At 42.3% G+C, this 23,265-nt stretch overlaps 1 protein-coding gene across 1 annotated transcript in view; it reads left to right on the top strand.

Annotated features, from left to right (window-relative positions):
• The window catches only part of LOC124795412 (B-cell receptor CD22-like), a 125,331-nt gene that overhangs the window by 247 nt on the left and 101,819 nt on the right, over positions 1-23,265 (top strand). The window contains exons 2-4 of the mRNA XM_047259433.1: positions 40-161; positions 10,237-10,397; positions 20,426-20,561. Coding sequence (XP_047115389.1) covers positions 77-161; positions 10,237-10,397; positions 20,426-20,561 — 382 coding nt within the window. The 5' untranslated portion in view covers positions 40-76. The remainder of the gene's footprint in view (positions 1-39; positions 162-10,236; positions 10,398-20,425; positions 20,562-23,265) is intronic.

The following is a 23,265-nucleotide window of genomic DNA, read 5'->3' as shown; positions in this document are numbered from 1 at the left end:
ATACATAACAACCAATAAAACATTTTTCGTCCTTTGCAGGTCGCAGCCTGAAATAGTGGTAGTGTACCATAATACAATGGTACTGCGGGCAGGAGCAACCACTCGGCCCATTGCGGTCATCCTGATGGTAATGATATCTCTACATAGTGCCGCTGCAGAGGGTGAGCTCATGATTAAAGTTTTCACAAACTAGTGTATGTCAGTATATTGTCAAATACAGAACCCACCAGCAGCGGCTACTGACGTTAAGTTAGATACAAAGTGTTCCAGATGCAACTGTGATTTCTTGCACGTAATATCTACTTTAGCTAAAATTTGATTGTATGAATATGCTTGCTTTTCAAATACTTCAGCTGCATCCGGTAGGAGCTTTCCAGGAAAAGCGCTTCCACATTGGAGAACAGTGGCTGTATTTTATATTTTTATTAGTTATGTTCATAAATTCGTGAGACTTCTTATATACAAGTGCGTGACTTTGCAGTGAATGTTAAGAACAACAGAAGTAGGTAGGATCAGTACGTTGAAAGTGAGAGGTGTTCCTGTTGCAGCTAATGAGTTGACTAAAGCAGGAAGTATGATAAGTTTTCTGAAGTGTCGTTTAAGTTTCTGAAATGGTACTGGTGGACATACCACTACGTTGAATTGAAAATGAAGTATCACAATACGTTAGTTACGTCCCTCCATCCTTAGTTAGTCTACAAGAGACCTACAATACGTGCTCAATGCAATCAGCCAAAGCGTACATGAAAACTTGGTCGATAGAGACATACAAACGGAAGGTATAATAGGCAGAACCTACCATCTGACGACAGAAAGACTGAAATCCGTTACATATTTATAATCAATAGGAGATTGACAAGAAGTATATCTTCAAAAAGGAAGTTGAAAAGCCGGCCGCGGTGGTCTAGCGGTTCTAGGCGCGCAGTCCGGAACCGCGCGACTGCTACGGTTGCAGGTTCGAATCCTGCCTCGGGCATGGATGTGTGTGATGTCCTTAGGTTAGTTAGGTTTAAGTAGTTCTAAGTTCTAGGGGACTGATGACCACAGAAGTTAAGTCCCATAGTGCTCAGAGCCATTTGAACCATTTTTGAAGTTGAAAACACGGGAAACCTTTAATGACTAGAAGATACGCATTCTGATCTTCCAATAAAAAAGAAAATAGAAGTTGCGTAGAATCAGTTAATATCTTAGTCATTTAAGTTGCTGTAAAAATGTGTTAATTCGCCGTTTGAACAAGATTGGAGCTTTTTATATTTTTTTTACGGAAAAAGGAAAAACGCGAGTACACATATGAATCCACGAATCAGTGGTACATTACTGTCTTCCCCAAACATTGTTAATACTAGCCAACAGTCAATTTCTTTGAACGAAAATCATTGGCGATATTAATCCATTAGAAGCATGACGTCGTACGCAACATTTTCCGATGCTTCCTTATGAGACCAGTAAGGACATTTATTGGCTACAGGAAAGATAATATTGCGACCCATTGTTTTTATGCAAGTGTTGAGTGTATAGGTGTACTTTTCACTGGGGACCAGAATGCTTTCCTCATTCCAGAAATGGAACAAGAAGATGATCACAAGTAATTCTGGCTTAGTGCAACAACCCTTCACTATAGTGGAGGAAGCACGCTTTTATCCTGACACCTGTTATATCCTTGGGGAAGTGTTCGAGACACTTTCATTACTTCTATGTGTGTAATTTCGAACAGCAACCCGACGATAAGAAGTGAAAGATCTGGCTACAGTGTGGTTTCCGTTTCTCAGTTTTAAATTATCTCAGCAAGATATGTTGAACATGAAACGCTACCAGTTGTGAAATGTATAATATTATTTTACTTTTACCCCAATTTGTTTTGGGACTGCGCCGTCCTGTTATCAAGTGCTATGAAAATCTATACAGCACTTAACAACGGACTAACGTCATCGCTTAATATGTTCTGCTAGAAACAAAATCACATATTTCATAACTGATGTTGTAACATTCTCCGTACCAATTCATGAGACAGTTGTACGATGACTTCGTAACAGATAATATAACCATCTGAAGTTAAGTGTTTTATCTTTTTTTACATATAGTAAACTATTGTAGAGGGCGTTATCTAAATGGGCATTTATGACGCGTCTGCCTTGTATTATTCAATAGCTGAACCACAGGAAATCATAATTTCATCCGTATAGTATAGGTTCTAGTGGTACAATAAGTACTTTTTTGTATGCGTATCGTCTCATCCTTCATCAAAACAGGCATTACAAGCATGACGCGATCTAGTCCTCTGTTTAAACTCGTAGCTTATAATACATCTACAAAAACCCGTACGGTGCGTGGCGGAGGGTATGTCTCATATGACTACGCTCTGCTACCTTTAAATCACGATTGGTGGGAGAGAAGGACGACTGCACGAGCTACAGTATCTTTGACTTTCCCGTCGAGGTCATTTCGTGAGACATATAAGAAATTAGTATATTGGCACATTCGCTTAAAGAATTTCAGTCATAAATCTCTACGTAATATACAACGCCACAGAAACGATATGTTGAGTTCTGTATGCAAGGAAGCCCTGGATGATCTCGTGATCACCACTGGGGATCATTGAGATCACCTACTGAACGATCACGCACGTGACGAAATTCGATACTCTTCATTGGATCTTCCCCGTCGCTTGTGTTAATCCAACCTTGTAGGGGTGCTAGACTGATGGGCAATTTAAAGAAACGGACGAACGAATGTTTTCCAAGCTACTTGCTTCGTGGATGAACATTTCCTTAAAAGTCTCTCGATAAATCTATAAGCTACTTGTATTATTTCGTTATTCCATTTTTGGTCCTCTGAGATACCTGCAGGTATTTCACAGTAGTAATTACATCCAGTGATGTGCCGCAGATATTGTACTGCACAAAAGCGCATCTCTTTGCCTCGTTATGTGCCTTGCTTTACAATTACACTGAGTGTAACTTCCAGTCCCTACATCACGTCTAAATCCACTGCAGGACTTCCTACACTTCGCGAGAGCCTCCTGGCGACGCATTCTTCCCATAGTCGACAGCGTTTCTGTGAATACTTGGCAGAACCTCCAGCGTTATCCACTAAATAATAGAAATGAATCGTAAACAGTAACGACCCTGTCAATAAAATTCTTCTGGGCTGTTGACCGCATTTTCAATATATACTAGCTCAGCAGAAAGCTCTGTGGAAAGCCGTTTTCAATAGTGGCCGAAACCTCGGACAATTTTATACATTGACAATGCGGTCAACAGCCCAGAAGAGTTTTATTGACAGTGACAACGGCCGCGGAAGCCTACGCTTACAAGTAACGACCCTATCACACTCTTTTGTTCTTCTCCTGAAATTGCCTGCACACCTGTCGATCTTGTTCCTCTATGAAGGACGTCTTCACATTTATCTGCAAGGAAGTCTTAAAACTGCAGTCACAGATTTCTCCGATACTAGATAAGCTCGTTCGGAAGTCCTTTAACAGACAGCGAAGAGCTGCATCGAATGCATTTCGAAAGTCAGGGAAAACGACATCAAGTTAGGCGCCATTGTCTACTGAGCTCTGACGTTCAGGGAGGAACACAGCGAGATGAGTTTCGCAAAACTCAGTTTACAAAATCCACGTTTGTTATTTACTAATTTATTTGTCTTGTCTACCTTATATTCAAACCATGTTCTGTATCTACGTAGGATTCACACAGTAACGGTGCACTTAAATTCCAGACACATGTTAAATGCGTGATTCTAACTCTGCTGTCTCAGTGCAGCAACGCGTCTTTAAAAAGTAGAGTCCAGAATAGGAGCTTCCTCGGGAAACAATACTGTCCAAGATAACGTTCAGAAAGCTTTAAAACTCAAGTTATTTTGAGACATCTACAGAACTACACGGATTATATTTGAATAGAACACTTTCCAATAATGGTTGTCGTCACAGTGACCGTTGTTTAATATTGAAAAGATAGCGAAATTAAGTAATTTTTGTTGGTGCAGTTGTCTAAGGGTTTTGCTGAAGTATCGGTCGGTAATGAAGATAAATTTCTTTTTGGTGATTCATTTCCATATCCTTTTGGCCTTTGTCCTGCTTCAACGGGGTGTCGGCCTTGTTATTATAGATTTAGCAGTGTTAGAGTCAGAGGGTGGCCGGATACCCTTCCTGTCGCCACCCTGTACCCCCCCAGGATGAAACTAGTGTACCGCAGCTATCTGCGTCTAGTGTAAGCCATGGAACAGTGCAGTCGTATAACTGAGGCGTAACTTGGGAACCAGCCCAGTAATCACCTAGCGAGATGTGGAAAATCGCCTAAAAACCACATCCAGGCTGGCCGACATACCGGACCGCGTCGTTAATCCTCCAGGCGGATTCGATCCGGGGCCGGCGCGCATACCCGAGTCCAGGAAGCAGCGCGTTAGCGCTCTCGGCTACCCTGGCGAGTAAATTGTCTTCTTGTTGCTAATTCTTTGAACCTAAATTGCCACTTAGCACTATGGTGAACCTAGAAAGACATAGGGTAGTGGTACTAAATTAACAGATAAATAGATATATTTACATAACTGTAATATTTCTATCTTTGTATGGACACACAATCTGTAAGCCGAAAATTAGGTATACGTGAAACATTTACCTTAAAGAGGCAGTAGTTAAACCAAATTTTTTCACTGTTCTCCCGTGAATCAGTTTAGTAAGATCTCGTTTACAGGAAAACTCTCTAATGTGAACTAGAAAATGAACGTGCACCAATAATCGTAAGGTTCGCCAACAGTACATAGCTTGTACCGCATATAAGGTATTAAATATTCAAGAGTGATCTACAATATATCAAAATGCGCTCTGTAAATACCCACTGAATACACACTGTAAAAAATAGAAATAAAAAAATAAAAACAGACACACTACGAAAGAATTATCTGAATGGGACGAAAATCAATAAATGTGAGAGAAAGAGCAAGCCAATAGCACGCTAATCCACCTCTGGCTCTTATGCAAACGCTTATTCACCGCCGGCCGGAGTGGCCGAGCCGCTCTAGGCGCTACAGTGTGGAATCGCGCGACCGCTACGGTCGCAGGTTCGAATCCTGCCTCGGGCATGGATGTGTTGATGTCCTTAGCTTAGCTAGGTTTAAGTAGTTCTAAGTTCTAGGGGACTAATGACCAAAGCAGTTAAGTCCCATAGTGCTAAGAGCCATTTGAATCATTTTTGAACTTATTCACCTTATTCAGATTTAGATCGTCAAAAATCCCGAGCTGGTTAGAGGGCTCTGCTCATAATTCTCCAAACGTTTTCAATTAAGAGAGATCCGGCGATATTGATGGCCAAGGCAGGGTTTGGCAAGCACGCTGAAAACCAGGAAAAACTCTCTCTATATGCGGGCGGGCATTATATTGCTGAAATGTAAGCCCAGGATTGCTTGCCATGAAACGGGGCGTAGGATATCGTTGACGTATCGCTGTGCCGTAATGCAGCCGCGGAGGGCAAACGAAGGGGTTCAGCTGTGAAAAGAAAGACACCATAGACCACCACATCTGGATGTTGGGCCATATGGTTGGCGACATTCAGGTTGGTAACCTAACGCTATCTGGAGCGCCTCGAGACATGTTTTCGCTGCTCATTGGGGTTCAGTTCGAAGCGGGACTCATCACTGAAGACTTTTTTTGTGTTGGTGTGTATTATAGTCGCCTATAACGTATGTTTACTTTCTATGATAGGTTTATCTACTAGCGCTGACTATCAGTCAACTGCTGAGACCAGATGGTATTCCTACGAGTATTTAATATTATATTTCTTCCGCTGTGGAAATTATGTATCTTCTAGTTCATATTTATCGAGAATGCTTTGTGCAGGGAATCGTTCCAAGCGACTATAGGCTAGCACATTTCTGTCCTGCCAATAATTAGGGTGAATACATAATTACAGATGGTTTATCAATGAAATCCGTGGTTTGCAGTAACTTAGAGCATATTCTACGCTCGAATATTGTAACGTTCTTAGGGAGAAGGAAGCTTCGATCAAAGCATCAGCATGCTCCACACGAAATCAGTCGGATGGGAAAAGACATGTTGTATATAATTGGACGCACGTGAAAAGAACAAAAGCCGCTGTCCTAAATTTTGGAAAGGTGTTCGAAATTGCACAGCACTATCGTTTAAGAAGCGCTTTATGAACATACGAGGTATCTTCACATATAACCGACTGTCTTGAACAGTCAATAGTAGCCATCACAGTTTAAAATACGGCGAAACTTCGCTAGGATGGAGAGTAAAGTCTTAATAATAAGCAAATGGTTTCACAGATAGTCAAATGTACTATTAAACTGTATGCTGATATATGCCTTTGTCTACATCAAATAATTGTTTTTGGTGATCATAAGGAAATACAGAAAGGCCATGGCAAAATTCACACTTAGTATAACCAGTGACATTTCTCCTTAAATTGAATAATGTTCTCATCAACGACAAAAAAAGACCAGTAGTTTGCTATTACACGTTTAGCTTGTAACTTCGTCCAGAAATTTAGGGGGTGACACTAAGAAGCGGTATTAAAGACGTAGACTGTATAAAGTCAGTAATAGAAATGATGAGAGAGATATTTAGATTTTTATGAGGCATTCTTGGAAAACATAGTGAATCGATCAGAGAAGACTCACACAAGACGTTATTGCGATGAATTCTCCATTGTTGCTCTCAGGCCTGAAGTATTTATCAAGTAGATACGGCGGAACACGTCGAAAATATTTAGCGATTCGCTTAAAGGGCTGCAACTATTCATCGAAGTGTAACAGATTCTCAGGGATAGTAAACAATAGGCATCTGAAGAAGGATGAAATTGTTCTCGCGATAACTTCACGTTTGAATTTTACCCTCATGTGGAACCATGGAGGTGTTTTAGATACCAGTGGAACTGCATATCTCTTCCATTTCATCTGTTGGTCATTCTGTTGTTGGCGGTTCAACTTAGCTTGTTGGCAGTTGGTAACCGACCTTCAGACATACTAGAAGCATTGTCATCCACTTTCTTAGTGGAAAACTGTGAAGTTTGGGTGATTCCATTAGTGACTTTACGACATCGTAAGTGTTTGTGTTTATTCTACGGTCAAAATTTACTTATCAACTAAAAATAATTTTGTATTAAGGTTTCATTATTGTTTTCAATTGTTATCATTTTTGCTACGGCTTCGAGTTGTCATTCACGCCTATCGGGGCTGATCGAAATTTTTCGTACATTCTGAGGAAAATGTTAGAAAAAGATGAAGGTACCGATGAAAATGATCTCTGAGTTGAAAGTGAAGCCTTCTTACGGTAGTGAACATGAAACTGCCTCGTGTTGCCGTGACAACGAGAGAACGACCAACTAGTATTGTACCTCCTGCAATCGTCCAGTTTGCCGAACATGACGTTCACTGATGTGGGGTGAAGAACTTGGGTGAAAATTGAACTGTGTATCAGTACATTTGCGAAGTTGGTTATACACTGAGGTGGGAGAAAGTCATGGGATATCTCGTGTTATCATGTAGGACCCCCATTTGCCCGATAAAGTGAAGCACCTCGACGTGGCATGGACTCAAAAAGACGTTGGAAGTCCCCTGCAGAAACATTGAGCCGTGCTGCCTCTATTGACGACGATATTGGCGGAAGTGGTGCCGGCGCAGGATTTTGTGCACGAACTGACCTCGCGGCTACGTCCCTAAATGTTCCGTGGGATTCATGTCTGGCGCTTTGGGTGGCCAAATCATCCGCTCGAATTGTCCAGAATGTTCTTCAAACCAGTCGCGAATAATCGTCCCTGTGATATGACGCATTGTCATTCATTACGTGAAGTTCATGTAGCGGCAAATGGTCTCCAAGTAGCGGAAAATAATCATTTCTAATCAATGATCGGTTCGTTTGGACCAGCGGATCCATTCCATTCCATGTAGACGTAGGCCACACTGTTATGGACACGCTACCAGCTTGCACAGTTGCCTCCGTTGATTCGTGTGATATGCGCCACATTCTAACCCTACCATCAATTCTAACCAACATAAATCGGGACTCAGACGACCAGGCGCCGGCTTTCCAGTAGTCTAGGGTTACGGCCATTGCGTTGTCCATGCTGAGAGGTAATGCCGAAATTTTGTACTCTCGGTGCACTCTTGACGATGTGGATCTCGGAATATGGAATTCCTCAGTAATATCCGCAATGGAATGTCCCATGCATGTTAATACCCGTTTGCAGCCATAATCACGTCGGACACCTTTGCACATAAATTACCTGAGTACAAACGACAGCTCCACCAATGCAGTGACTTTCTACAGGGCGAAAAGTATTTAATCCGACAAACTCTGGGAGGTTGTAGGGGATATCAAAACACATAGTTTTCCCTAATGTCATTTTTTCCTATGAGGAGTATTTCAACCGGTAGAGGAAGATTTCTCTGGCGGGAAATTAATTAAACCAACAAACACTTTTCCATTTTTTTTATGACCGAGAGACAACACATTAACACAAACCAATTTCAATTCCAGTAGATTTTCAAAAATGCCTCCACTGACACATAAACAAAGGTTACACCGTCGGATCATATTGTGTCTGACATGGGCAAAAACCTCGGAAGTATCCTGAATTGTTCCTGCTGCTGCTACTACTATCCAGGCAATCAGATCCTCATCTGATGCAACAGGAGTAGCGTAAACAAGGTTGCGCATCACTCCCCACACAAAAAAGTCCAGAGAGGACATATCTGTGGTCATGGTACAGGACCACCTCTGCCAATCCACGTTTCTGGAAACCGTCGGTTCAGGAATCGACGCACACGACGACTGAAATGTGCTGGCACCCAGTCTTGTTGGAACCACATGCGTTGTTTCGTAGGGAGCCGGACGTCTTCCAGCAATTCTGGCAATGCTCTGGCGAGAAAATTGTAGTAGTGCCTGCCATTTAATGGCCTAGGTATGAGATACGGACAACTTAAACAGCTCCCAACAACCACAGACCCACACACTAACGAAGAACCGCACTTGATGAGGGCTAGTTAACTGTGGCATGTGGGTTATCCTCACTCCAAACATGCTAATTGTGCGTGTTGAAGACTCCATCACGCCCGAATGTTGCTTCATCGGTAAACAACACAAAGGATGGAAATGTAGGGTGCATTTCACACTGTTCCAGGTACCACTGAGAAAACTGTGCTCTGGGTGGATAATTAACTGGTTCCAGGTTGTGGACACGCTGTAAGTGAAATGGACGTAACAATTGCTCTCGAAGGACTGTTCTTACATTTGTCTGATTCGTCCCCATGTTACGTGCAATTGCACAAGTGCTGTTTGAAGGATCCCGCTCCACATCCTGCAAGAGAGCTTCCTCAAATTGCAGCGTTCTTACCGTGCTACGGCATCCCTGTCCAGGTATTCTGCTAAATGACACGGTCTCACGCAGACGTTGGTTCACAGCAGCAAGGGTCGTAAGATGCGGGATACGGCGATTAGGATATTGTTGTTGATAAACCCATTGTGGTGCGCTACGTAGCATGCACCAACCATATCAGTGTACTGACACCAGGTGTATCGCTCCATTAGCAAACAGAGACAATGCACTACTACACTGGTGGACAGCAGTTGCCTGCAACTGAAGATCGTACTACGGCCTCTAACAACTGAAGAGCGTAATACAGCCTCCACCGGTTTAAATAATCCTCATAGGAAAAAATGACATTAGAGAAAAATATTTATTTTGATGTCCCCTACAACCTCCCAGAGTTTGTCGGTTTAAATACTTTTCACCCTGTATACCTCGTGTACACTATTGTACCGCCATCAGCATATGTGCTTATCGCTATCCCATGGCTTTCGTATCGCATTGTATACAGCTAATTTATGACATACCACGTCCACCCTACATCAGTGTAGTACTGTTTCATGTTATTTGTAATACGTTAAATTTCACTTTTACCCAGTGTTACACAAACGTGTTTTTCTTTTGAGATTTATTTTGAGTTCTACTGCAAAATTGATGTTCGGGATTCTAATATACGCAAATATGAAACCTACGAATGAATGTTTGTGATAAACGTAAAGTAATCTACTCCTAGTTAAGAACGTTAAGTGGGATCCTTTTGGATCTCAGGGCCCCTTTTATGATACAGAGATGTTACCGCTCCATTTTGTGAGTCAATTCGAGAACGGTACCGTAGATAATAAGATAATAGAGAGCAGGATATTCCTCGAGGAATATTGCCTGTCAGGGTCAATCTTATGTGGTGTCGCAGGAAGTTCGCCGCCATCCAGCATCCTGATTAACGTCGAGCTGCCACTGACTGCGGGCCGCAACTGCGAGATCACGTGCCGCATTGTGGGGTGGGAGACGTCGCCAAACGTCTCCTGGTGGTTGGGCGATCAGCGGTTGATGGACACTATGGAGGAGAAACTGGTACGTGCTACTGCTTTCTACGTATGAATGCATCCCTTTCCTGCTATTCCATATTTTGTCAAGTTGTGTGTTCAGAAAGACGTAAACATAAGTTTTACTGCAATATTGTCACTAAATATACGGAAGGTAACATCTAACGCAAATAACTTCTTACCGCTAGAGATAATAAGAATTTTTCATTAGACGTAAATTTGTTCCGCTGATACCTTGGGGGGGGGGGGGGGGGGGGGGGGGGTAGGACGTCAAACGGGCCGACTTGGAGCAGGAGAGGCACCGCAGGACGTTTTAATTTCCACTGTCTATACTTTTACAAATAAATTCATAAGACTTTATCAGCATGACCAGGAAGGATTCAGGATTAACACTCATAGCAGTGGAAGTTGAAAAACATAACAAAATAAATTTTTTTACATGTGAAATTTCATTATTTTTTCGCTTACTATTGGCTGCATTTGTTGATATAGGTACATTTTTCTTCACAAGTAAGAGAGATTCTTTGATGAATTTTGCACAGCATGCAAACCATACTTACAGGTGTATGGTACTCTATAATTTTCCAAATCTATTAATAGCTGTGGTAAAAATTAACATAATTAACTACAAAATTAGATTTTTTCTAAACGTAAAGTTTAAAACGTAACAGCTCATTCATTTTTTCATAAATTAAATAGATTCTTGAGTTTCAGACACCTGTAACTATGGTTTGTATGCTGTGCAAAATTCATCGGACAGTCTCTCTTACTTATGAAGAAAAGTGTACCTATAGCAACAAATGCATCCAATAGTAAGTGAAAAAATGATGAAATTTCACATGTAAAAAATTATTTTGTTATGTTTTTGAACTGCCACTGCTACGAGTGTGAATCCTGAATCTTTCCTGGTCATGCTGACACAGGTTTATGAATTTACTTGTAAAAGTATAGACAGTGGAAATTAAAGTGTCCAATGGTGCCTCTCCTGCACCAAGTCGGCCCGTTTGGCGTCCTACTCCCTTAACGGCGAACACATTCTGCGGAATCATTACAAGGTACACCGTCATACGAGTATGCTGGATGCCATGCACCAAATCCATAACTTCAGGTATGGATCCTCAACCTGCTGAAGGATTTATCCCAGATACATAAGGTTTCTTTACCATTCGTGACTGCCTTATTCAATGTTGCTTGAGTGTGCAGTGTTGTGTAATGGTTCAGAGTCCATGTTAAACCGCAGGACCACTTAACGACGAGCCGGATTATTCGGTTCAAAGGTCGATGGAAGACATGGCTGTACGATAACAAACAGGTTCTGCAATTTAAAACAGGCTTAAAGCCAACTTCATCTTGAAGACCAATTTACTACATTTTAGAAATTGCTTTTATCAGTTTAAGTAATCATCATATTACATGAATGGTTGTAATAGATTTGTAATCAGACATCATTTCCTGAGGCCTAGCAAAAACATTCATATATGTTACATGAGCCGTGATTGGTACGAAACTCACTGTAAATCTGCGTAAACATTCAGAAATAGTGCAGTTTGTATCACTACTGTCTGGATATTTGGTTACTGTGGTTTAATAATACAGTGTTGGGTGATTTCGTTAACACAGTGTTTTTAATTTATATTTGCAAAACTGATCTAAGGAGCCTTACTGCAGCCGTTAGTGTCATCTCAAAGATGTTAGGGTGCCTTCGAGAACGAATGTTTCAACACTGTAAATAAATGACGCTTACACATGCTTTTTTTTGTCTTTTATGTTTTTTTTCTTCATCATATAATTTTGTTATTACCGCAATAACGGTTTCCCACCAAAGATTTCAATGTCCCTGTTCCCTCTTCTACATCTCTTAAGCACAACCACATTAATCTTAAGCTGAACAGTTTACTATATGGGCATCCCTTTTTGCTGAACAGTTCAGAGGTTTCTTTACGTTTCGTCGTGAACTTTTTACCATCTGCGATCTCTGCCATCGATAGTTTATCTATTTTTGAATTCCTTCCGCATCGCACATTTCGTGTTCGACATAGCGGTACATAATAGCTGGCAGCTACAGATCGATCTTTCACGGTTTTGCAATAATAAGGGCATTTTGGTTTGTCGGGTTAACTAATCCCACTTGGTTCATGGAGTTACTGTTGGTAAATGATGTGCCTCGGTACAACATTCTCCATGTTCTCAGGGTTTCGTAAAGCTGATTCCATCTTTATTTGTTGAAGTACTATTTGAAGATTTATAAAAGTCTCAAAGGTTCCACATCGTTTTTTTCTATTTTTGCCACCATTTTGAAGTGATATGATTATACGAATCAGAACTGATCTCCAGCTTTCGTCCAAAAATACGATAAAAGATTTTTTCCCAACTTCGCAACATCTCCCTACCACTCAGCAATAATTTAGGATTAATAATTTTCCTCACTTTTATTTTTAATTAGTGATTTATCTGGGAATAAAAATGTACTTGACGTGGCCATTACCATATATATGTCTTTCTCCAGGTGTTCATACTTTAGCCCAAGTAAACGAACTGACTATGCTCACAGTTACTTTCGATTAGCCTTTTGCTGTCTCCTAGAATCATCTTCTATTCACAGAGAACACTTGAAAAAGCAGTTCATTCCAGATTTTTGTTCCGTATTTTCTTGTTGCTGAGGTCTTCAATTGGAAAACGTTTTGGATGTAACTTTCCATGCTGTTATATCCCGTAAAAGTCTATCAATCTCTGTAAAATATATTACCTTCACAAGTTAAGTAGTAAATAAGCCAGTTTCCAAAATCTGAACAAAATGAATGTTCCTTTTATCGACGTCCCTGGAGCAGAAAAAGAGTAATTCGGCCGGTGGACTAAGCGCAGTGCAATGTGTCCCAATATGGGAGTTATGGTTCTTGTAGTGCTATGGAAAAATATAATAGCCCATGCGCTGTAAGACTGTCAGTGGCATTGCCGTCTACGTATCACGTCCGTGCCCTCAACTTGAAACCTTTATTATGAGTTAAGGATGAATATGCGTAGAATTTAAGGTATTACTCACCAGCAATGGGTAATTTACTGGTCTTTCAGTTCTTGAACACAAATATCTCATTAATCAACATTGGTGTATTTCTTCATTCGCTTTCTTCTAACAGATTTTCCCACACTTCTAGGTACGATTTAGTACAGAAATCAATATATTTTCATACAGAACTGAAAGGGCGCGGGTTCTGTACCTGGCAGGGTCGGAGATTTTCTCCGCTCGGGGACTGGGTGTTGTGTTGTCCTAATCACCATCATTTCATCCCCATCGACGCGCAAGTCGCAGAAGTGGCGTAAGACTTGTGCCCGGCGAACGGTCTACCCTATGGGAGGCCCTAGTCACAAGACATTTACGTTTACACAGAACTGAATTCAAACTTACATCCATTAGAAACAATATCAATATGGTATTCATATGTGGAGAGTTAATGTCAGAATAATAGCAAAAATTAATTATCTCAGCGAGCGTGTATACCAACTTCATTATACAGGGTGAGTCGCGTATGACGTAACACCCCCTTCATTCCGGGACAAATTGCAAGTATCGGCGTGCGGTTTTCTTCGAATCATAGCGGACTATGGGGCACATACGTTGGTACATGCACAATAATCACAAATTTTATATTGACCTACATATTGAGGCAAGTATATGATTTTTAAATTGGATGCTATACTTTTTTTACCATCATTCGAACACTCTGCAAAAGACGCGTATAGTGATGTAGCGCATGTTGCTATTGTGATTCATACTTTTCTTAAAAGAGGGCGGGTGAGGATTTACCTACGTAGCGTAGGCCGTACTTGCTGCATAGAGCACGGCAACTCGGCCTGCGGGTCGCGTGAGGCGTGTTTACAGCCTGCAACCGCTTCCGACCGCCTCGACCTTCAATCGTACAATATTTCCCAGCGTCTTTTAAGCGAATTTTGAATCACAATAGCAACATGCGTTACATCACTATACGCGTCTTTTCCAGAGCGTTCGAATGATGGTAAAAAAAGTATAGCGTCCCATTTAAAAACATGTACTTGCCTCATTATCTCGGTCAATATAAACGTTGTGATCATTGTGCATGTACCAAAGTATGTGCCCCATAGTCGACTATGATTCGCTGAACATCGCTTGTCTATACGTGCAATCGCCAACGAAATAATGGGGGTGTTACGTCTTACGCGACTCACCCTGTATATCTGCTGAACAAGTAACTTAACATTAGTACTTCATTACTACACTCCTGGAAATTGAAATAAGAACACCGTGAATTCATTGTCCCAGGAAGGGGAAACTTTATTGACACATTCCTGGGGTCAGATACATCACATGATCACACTGACAGAACCACAGGCACATAGACACAGGCAACAGAGCATGCACAATGTCGGCACTAGTACAGTGTATATCCACCTTTCGCAGCAATGCACGCTGCTATTCTCCCATGGAGACGATCGTAGAGATGCTGGATGTAGTCCTGTGGAACAGCTTGCCATGCCATTTCCACCTGGCGCCTCAGTTGGACCAGCGTTCGTGCTGGACGTGCAGACCGCGTGAGACGACGCTTCATCCAGTCCCAAACATGCTCAATGAGGGACAGATCCGGAGATCTTGCTGGCCAGGGTAGTTGACTTACACCTTCAAGAGCACGTTGGGTGGCACGGGATACATGCAGACGTGCATTGTCCTGTTGGAACAGCAAGTTCCCTTGCCGGTCTAGGAATGGTAGAACGATGGGTTCGATGACGGTTTGGATGTACCGTGCACTATTCAGTGTCCCCTCGACGATCACCAGTGGTGTACGGCCAGTGTAGGAGATCGCTCCCCACACCATGATGCCGGGTGTTGGCCCTGTGTGCCTCGGTCGTATGCAGTCCTGATTGTGGCGCTCACCTGCACGGCGCCAAACACGCATACGACCATCATTGGCACCAAGGCAGAAGCGACTCTCATCGCTGAAGACGACACGTCTCCATTCGTCCCTCCATTCACGCCTGTCGCGACACCACAGGAGGCGGGCTGCACGATGTTGGGGCGTGAGCGGAAGACGGCCTAACGTTGTGCGGGACCGTAGCCCAGCTTCATGGAGACGGTTGCGAATGGTCCTCGCCGATACCCCAGGAGCAACAGTGTCCCTAATTTGCTGGGAAGTGGCGGTGCGGTCCCCTACGGCACTGCGTAGGATCCTACGGTCTTGGCGTGCATCCGTGCGTCGCTGCGGTCCGGTCCCAGGTCGACGGGCACGTGCACCTTCCGCCGACCACTGGCGACAACATCGATGTACTGTGGAGACCTCACGCCCCACGTGTTGAGCAATTCGGCGGTACGTCCACCCGGCCTCCCGCATGCCCACTATACGCCCTCGCTCAAAGTCCGTCAACTGCACATACGGTTCACGTCCACGCTGTCGCGGTATGCTACCAATGTTAAAGGCTGCGATGGAGCTCCGTATGCCACGGCAAACTGGCTGACACTGACGGCTAGTGATGGGGAGCTCGTGAATGAGTCGTTCAAATGAACGCTTCACTCCTGTGAAGTGTGAACTAACCATTCAATTTCAATGAACTGTTACTTCAAACTCTTCACAGATAGCACACTCCACACTTTTTTCTAGTTCACTCACTCTTCTCTTCCCCTCTCCCTCACCCACGTCACTCCTCCTCCCATCACTTCACTCCTCCCTGTCCCGCCTGTCGACGAATCACGCGGCGTTAGTGGGGAAAGATAGGTTTAGGACGGGTGGGGGAGGTGAGGGGTGAGGAGAAGGCAGCGTCAGCTGCTACCTGCAGTGCTGACATCATTACCCGTGACTATTTGGGCAGTTAAACTTCTCGTCTACGGGTAGCCTACCGTTGGCAGCGCTTGAAGACAAATGAATATTAAAGATAGAAACGAAGTGGCTATCTGTGTGAGCACGCACAGCAAACATGAAAATAAAAGGTTTGTTAATAACACTGAAAGAGGGATTTTGCCTGAAATCGTATCAGTGACTACAGGTGACAGTTTACGTTTTGAATCTAGTGGGTTACTATTGTCAACAAAAATAAAATCTACAGGAAAACTTCTGAATAATTACTTAACGTAGATATATAGACTTTGTGACAGTGTTAAACATACTCATTCTATTTTGGATTAAATTTTAAAAGGAACATAAAATTGGACTGCATTTCGTTGGTAGCCCTATTTTTCAGTTCATGAATACAACAAATAATGTTTCATTTGGCAGATAAAAGACTTTTTTGGGCGCTTCATCAGAAAATGTCGAGCAAGATTAAATGTAGTACCTTCTTTATATGTGACAGCCTTCTCTGTTTATCTTTCCTTTGTCCCCCTTTTTTTCTTTATTGTCATTTTGAAACCTGTATACAGGCAGGCCTGCAGCAGCATACTACGCCGCTCTTTGGCCGCAGAGAAACACAAAAGATAGAAATGAAGACAATTAGAGAAAAAAGATGGTGGACATATAAACGGAGCCAAACACTTTTTAAAATACAAGGTGCCGTTCACGGGCGTAAAGTCCAAGATAAAATTGTTCAGACACTTGGACACAGACAGAAATGCCCTTTGTCCCCTTCGACCATGCTGTATTTAAGATAACTCTGACGCTGTAAGAGCGTAAACCGTTGCGTGCACGGTACTCCATAGTTCCGCCATCTGTTGGTAAAATTGTGAAGTATTACGAAGCTTTATTGTACGAGCGAGGCGAGCGTAGCAGCGGCTGAGCGGCGAACTGGGCAACTTCGCTAGGCTTCCGTACTTCACGAATGAACTACTTCATTTGAACGCTTCACGGCAAAGAGTGAAATGAATGAAGTAGTTCACGGGAATGAACGAGTTCGACCCACCTCTACTGACGGCGGCGGTGCACAAATGCTGCGCAGCTAGCGCCATTCGACGGCCAACACCGCGGTTCCTGGTGTGTCCGCTGTGCCGTGCGTGTGATCATTGCTTGTACAGCCCTCTCGCAGTGTCCGGAACAAGTATGGTGGGTCTGACACACCGGTGTCAATGTGTTCTTTTTTCCATTTCCAGGAGTGTATGAATGTTCTTTTTATATGAATCTTTATAATAGTAGAGCTTGGTCACAAAAGGAGATAAAGGAGTCACAACACGAAGAGGGAGTTGCGCGACATAAAAGAAAGTTGGCAGTTGTGTTTCTATGAAATATGATGTCTATTCCAAACGCCACTGTGAGGATACAAATGGCTCTGAGGTCATCAGTCGCCTAGAACTTAGAACTAATTAAACCTAACTAACCTAAGGACATCACACACATTCATGCCCGAGGCAGGATTCGAACCTGCGACCGGAGCGGTCGCTCGGCTCCAGACTGTAGCGCCTAGAACCGCACGGCCACTCCAGCCGGCGTGAGGATACAAATCAGGTTTGTCTTAAGGACACTTTGTAACGGTACTGAGCGATAGTTGGCGTTGAGATAGAACGTAGTAAGTTGATGTTAGTGACGAATGCCTTTAAGGTGACAAAGACGACATTATTAACACCTCACTGAGTTTGAACGAGGATACGAGAAGCCGGATGCTCCTTCTGCGATATTGTAGAAACACTTGACCAGAACGTAGCCACCGTTCATGGCTGCTTGAAAAGGTTGTCACGGCAACGCAGGACCGCAAGAAGATCGGTTTCAGGATGATCACGTGGCACCACCAAACAGAAAGACCACCGTGGTCGATGTTTGGCTCTGGCGCATCGTACTGCATCTGCAATAGCAATTTGAGCAGCAGTTGGCACCACAGTTCCGTAAAGAACTGTTATAAATCTGTTACTTCAACGACAGCTTCGAGCCAGACGCTCTGTTGCGAGCATTCGAATGACTAAACCACCGACATTTGCGCCTTCCGTGTTGTCTAGAGAGAGCTCTTCCTAGGGCAGGGTGGACGTCTCTTGTGTTTCCTGATGAAGTTGGTTCTGCCTCGATGCCACTGATGGTCGTGAGTTGGTTACAAAGAGACCAATTGAGGGCCTGCAACCAACCTGTCTTCGTGCTAGACGAACTGGAGCTATAGTCTGGCACCTCCACTACAGAATGCACACCGGCGGTTACGCCTGTTACTAATGTACGAGGATTTTACATTGGCATTGGTTCATCTCGCTCTTACATTAACCTGTTCAAATGGTTCAAATGCCTCTAAGCACTATGGGACTCAACATCTGAGGTCATCAGTCCCCTAGAACTTAGAACTACTTAAACCTAACTAACCTAGGGACATCACACACATCCATGCCCGAGGCACGATTCGAACCTGCGACCGTAGCAGTCACGTGGTTCCGGACTGAAGCGCTTAGAACCGCATGGCCACCGCGGCCGGCCATTAACCTGTGATCTTGCAATGTGAATTACTTAGATACTAATGTATATTACCTACACAAACCTGTAAGCGAAATTTCATTACTTAATTATTTTTTGGTGCTCCGATTTTTCCTCCGTCGGTTGATATCTGTGAAACTAGTTCTACGTGCATCGATGTGATTCTGACTGCTGTTGTTAATCATCGGTCTCTCTCTTCAAGTTTCACTCCCACGTTTCCACGCTCTACACAGTTAATCATTCCTTTACGCCTCTGGCTTTCTCCTATTAATCTATGCCTTCTTTTAGTCAAATCGTTATATAAATCCTTTTTATCGCCAATTATATGCAGTACCTCTATATTAACTATCCAATTTACCCATTAACCGTTAGCATTTTTCCGTAGAATCACATTTCAAAAGCTAATATTATCTTCTAGTTTCTCCCATTGACCAGTTCCATGTTATGTTGTACTCAAGTTGCTTTCGGACAACAATTTCTGACAACAATAGCTAAATTAAATATAAGTTCTCTCATTAAAACGGTTCAAATGCCTCTGAGGACAATGGGACTTAACATCTGAGGTCATCAGTCCCCTAGAACTTAGAATTACTTAAACCTAACTAACCTATGGACATCACACACATCCATGCCCGAGGCAGAATTCGAACCTGCGACCGTAGCGTTCGCGCGGTTCCGTCTTATTAAATATGAGTTCTTTTTTCAGGTGTGTTTTTGATAGTCATTTATTTTGCTGTCCAAATAGAAAGCCTCATGTGCTCTGTGATATGCGTAACATTCTTAGTATCAATACGTATATAATATAATACAAAGCTCTGGAACAAACTGATCTGAAGGTGACTAATGAAGACAAAATCTCTACTCAATAAAAACTCGAGCAATTTAGACCGGTCATTGTTTCATAAATGGTTTCAGAAAATCATTATTATGGTTTGCAATTACACTCCATTTGCGAATTATTTCCATATTTACTTTTTCCGTTAGTCCGTATTGGTGCATGAATTGCCCGTATACGCACGTAAACGATGAGCAGTTGCTGACACATGACGGTTAGGCTTTTTTCGCGGATGGACATTACGTTGCATCTGAACGTACATCGTACGTTGCATCTGAACGTACATCGGTATCCGCTGTTTGAACTACAATCCGTAGGAAACAGTTTACTCCCCACATGCTCATGAGTTTAAATTTACAGCATCAACTATATTATTTAAAAATGTTTTCATTTGAACTGCTACTGAGTAAATCCCTAGTGCTATTCGCTTTTCATTACAACTTATTAGTTTAAGAACAGTATAACATTTTAATCTATTTGAGAAAATTGTCAGAGAGATAGAAGTGCGATTATTTTTCGTTTGTGCATCACAGGCGATGAAATATAACACATTTATTTCAGGTTGTAAACTGGAAGTGTGTTGCATTTCCAGTCAGACTATTACCTCGCTATATTCCGTTATTGCAGTACGCCCTACAATACGTTTGCAGTAACCAGATAAAAATAAATATTCGCTCATTATATTGTTAACTGGCCAGAGACTTCTGTTTGTTTCTTATTTTCAGAATTTAAGCAGAATCTGCTAGTCTAACCCCGAAATGAATTTGGTCAAATTTAGGTACGAAAAATAATTATTTTTAATAGCACCATGATTTATCACCTTAAATATTTCTTAGTGGGTTAGATTTGGGTGTTTCTGATCCAACACGCCTTTTTCTGCCCAAGGTATCCGAAGAAGGTAACGAGACCGTGTCAATACTGTTGTTGACGCCACTTCCGGCTGACAATGGGGAAACCCTCAAGTGCCAAGCTGAGGGCGCAGACGGCATACTGGAGAAATCAGTGAAACTTCTCGTCTACTGTAAGTTACACCATCATCGTTTTCCTCCTTTTTTTCTTTTTACTGACTTTACTTTAGAAGTAAAATCACATTCGTTGGTGTGTATGTAGTTTCGTTCTTTTTACATTGAAAAACCAACGGCAAGGGAGTTTAGATGCTTTCCTATAAACATATTTGCCTTACTTTCTCTTTGCGAGCATTGAGAAGCCGCCGAAAGTTGACGGTCGCGTACATCGAGCCGCCGCCCCGCCCACCAGGCAGTTAGAGCGAAGGCTCACCATTCGTTTGAGTGCGCTTTCCGCTACACACGTCCGTCCCGCAAACATAACACAGCTGAAGCGCAAAACGTCATTTCCCATATACTATTATATGAAACTAAATTCCTTGTTGTAACAGATCCTGTAGTATGAATGTGAGCTTAAAACGTTAATTTTGTGTTCTAAATGTGGAGATCCCCGACTTCCTCTTTTCGAAGCCGTGTCCGGCATTGATGTAGGGTCCACTTGCAAGGCTTATACACGCAACAGCTTTGCGTCAGCCGAATTCTCGGGCTTCGAACTTATCATTTACCAATCCAGTCAACCGTGAAACAGTCGTATGTTGGGACGGCCATGGGGTCCACTTCCTCTTAACGGAGGACAGTTTTAGAATTGGAGTACTCTAGTCTTCACTTTTTGTGAGGCTTTCTCTCTGCCTAAGGCATGTTTCACGTATGTGTTGGTGATTCCTTACTTTCATGGCTTCTCTTGCGTGGTAGTTTACATAACATTCAGTCCTACAGTTAAAGGGATACACTTTGGGATACGGACTACATCAGGAAGAATTTTTAAGTGACACTGCTCGCAGTACAATAGCAATGAAATAAAACGCAAACCTGCTGATAAACGGATGTTGACAGAAATGTTGACAGACGCGACAGTCGTGATGTGTGAATCCTTCCATCACAACCACAGCAAAATGTTATCTGAGGATGTGGATGAAAAACCCAAAGAAAAAAGAATACAATTCGTTCATGTAAATTCGTTGGCCTCCGTGGTGAGTGTCAATCGGAATAAAATCTGTTTGGGTGTTGAGGCGCGTTGTTCTGTAGCAATGAAACAACTAAAATATCAATATTTCGACCGAATTTGCAGTCGCTCTCTTCAGGTCAGATATTCCGGAATCAGATATTACTTTGTAAGGCTTATCCAGGAGCAGAAACAGACCCATATCATAATTTGGTAATGTTGAAGAGTAGACTGAAGTTTAAAAGACTAGTCAGGATGAATCAATGCGTAAAGAAGTGTGATACAGACGCATTAAAGAGGAGACAGGCTTCAAGTTCTCTTACGCTATAGATACTGCTTTAATGAATAGCTCTGCAGGCAGTTCAGTTGAAGAGGAATGGACGCCTCTGCAAAGGGCAATCACAGAAGATGGAAAGAAAAGCTTCGATACAAGGAGCGCAGTTGTGAAGAAACCATGAGAAATAGATGAAATCCGTTGATTTCAGGAAGTACAGAATTGATCAGGGATATCAGGAGTACAAAAATACAAGTCACTTAGGAATGCATGGAATCGAACTTGAAATGGTTGCATGAAATATCGAAGGAAATGAAATAGAAACAATTGCCGAAGAACAGACTCAGTAAAGAGAAAAATCAAAACATTCCTTGGTGAAATTAGAATAAATGGCGGTATCATTAAGAGTGCAATGGCAGTTGCACTGTTAAATACTGAAGAGAGAGCGGATAGATGGAAAGGGTACTTTGAAGTCTCCATGAGGGGGATGACTGTCTCATGACGTCAGGAGTCGACAGGGAAGAGGCAGGGTATCTAATATTATAATCAGAATTAAAAAGAGCTTTGGAAGACTTAAGATCAAATGAGATAGAACGGATAGTGGCAAAAAACTATTCCCGTTTTTGTGTAGAACGTATGAGACTGGCGACATATGAGAAAACTTTCGGAAAAAACATCATCGACACAATTCCGAAGATTGCAAGAGCCGACAGATGCTTGAATTAACTTAATAGCTCATGCATCCCAGTTGTTCACAAGTGAAATATACAGAAGAATGGAATAGAAAGGAAGATAAAGCCAGCACATCGGCAGTTCTGACTTTGCAAGTGATAGTGGAAGCAAGACTGCAGGAAAAATCAATAAACGTTCATAGGATCCGTCGATATGGAAAAAACGTTCAGTAACGTCAAGTGGCGCAAGATGTTCGAAATTATGAGAAAAATTGGGATACGATGTAGCGAATAGCGGGCAGTATACAATATGTACGAGAACCGAGAGGGAACACTAAGACTGCAACACTAAGAACAATGTGTTCGGATTTTAAAGAGTGTAAGACAGGATTAGTCTTTTGCCCTACCTGTGCAATCTACAGGGTGGTCCATTGATCGTGACCGGGACAAATATATCACGAAATAAGCGTCAAACAAAAAAACTATAAAGAACGAAACTTGTCTAGCTTGGAGGTGGAAACCAGATGGCGCTATGGTTGGCCCGCTAGATGGCGCTGCCATCGGTCAAACGGATATCAACTGCGTTTTTTAAACAGAAACCCACATTTTATATTACATATTCGTGTATTACGTAAAGAAATATGAATGTTTTAATTGGACCACTTTTTCCGCGTTGTGATAGATGGCGCTGTAATAGTCACAAATATATGGCTCACAATTTTAGACGAACAGTTGGTAACAGGTATGTTTTTTAAAATTAAAATACGGATCGT

This window comes from Schistocerca piceifrons, chromosome 4 (assembly GCF_021461385.2).
Source record: "Schistocerca piceifrons isolate TAMUIC-IGC-003096 chromosome 4, iqSchPice1.1, whole genome shotgun sequence".
Taxonomy (NCBI): Eukaryota; Metazoa; Arthropoda; class Insecta; order Orthoptera; family Acrididae; genus Schistocerca; species Schistocerca piceifrons.
The sequence above is the reverse complement of the archived record's forward strand: the minus strand, read 5'-3'. Positions and strand labels throughout refer to the sequence as shown.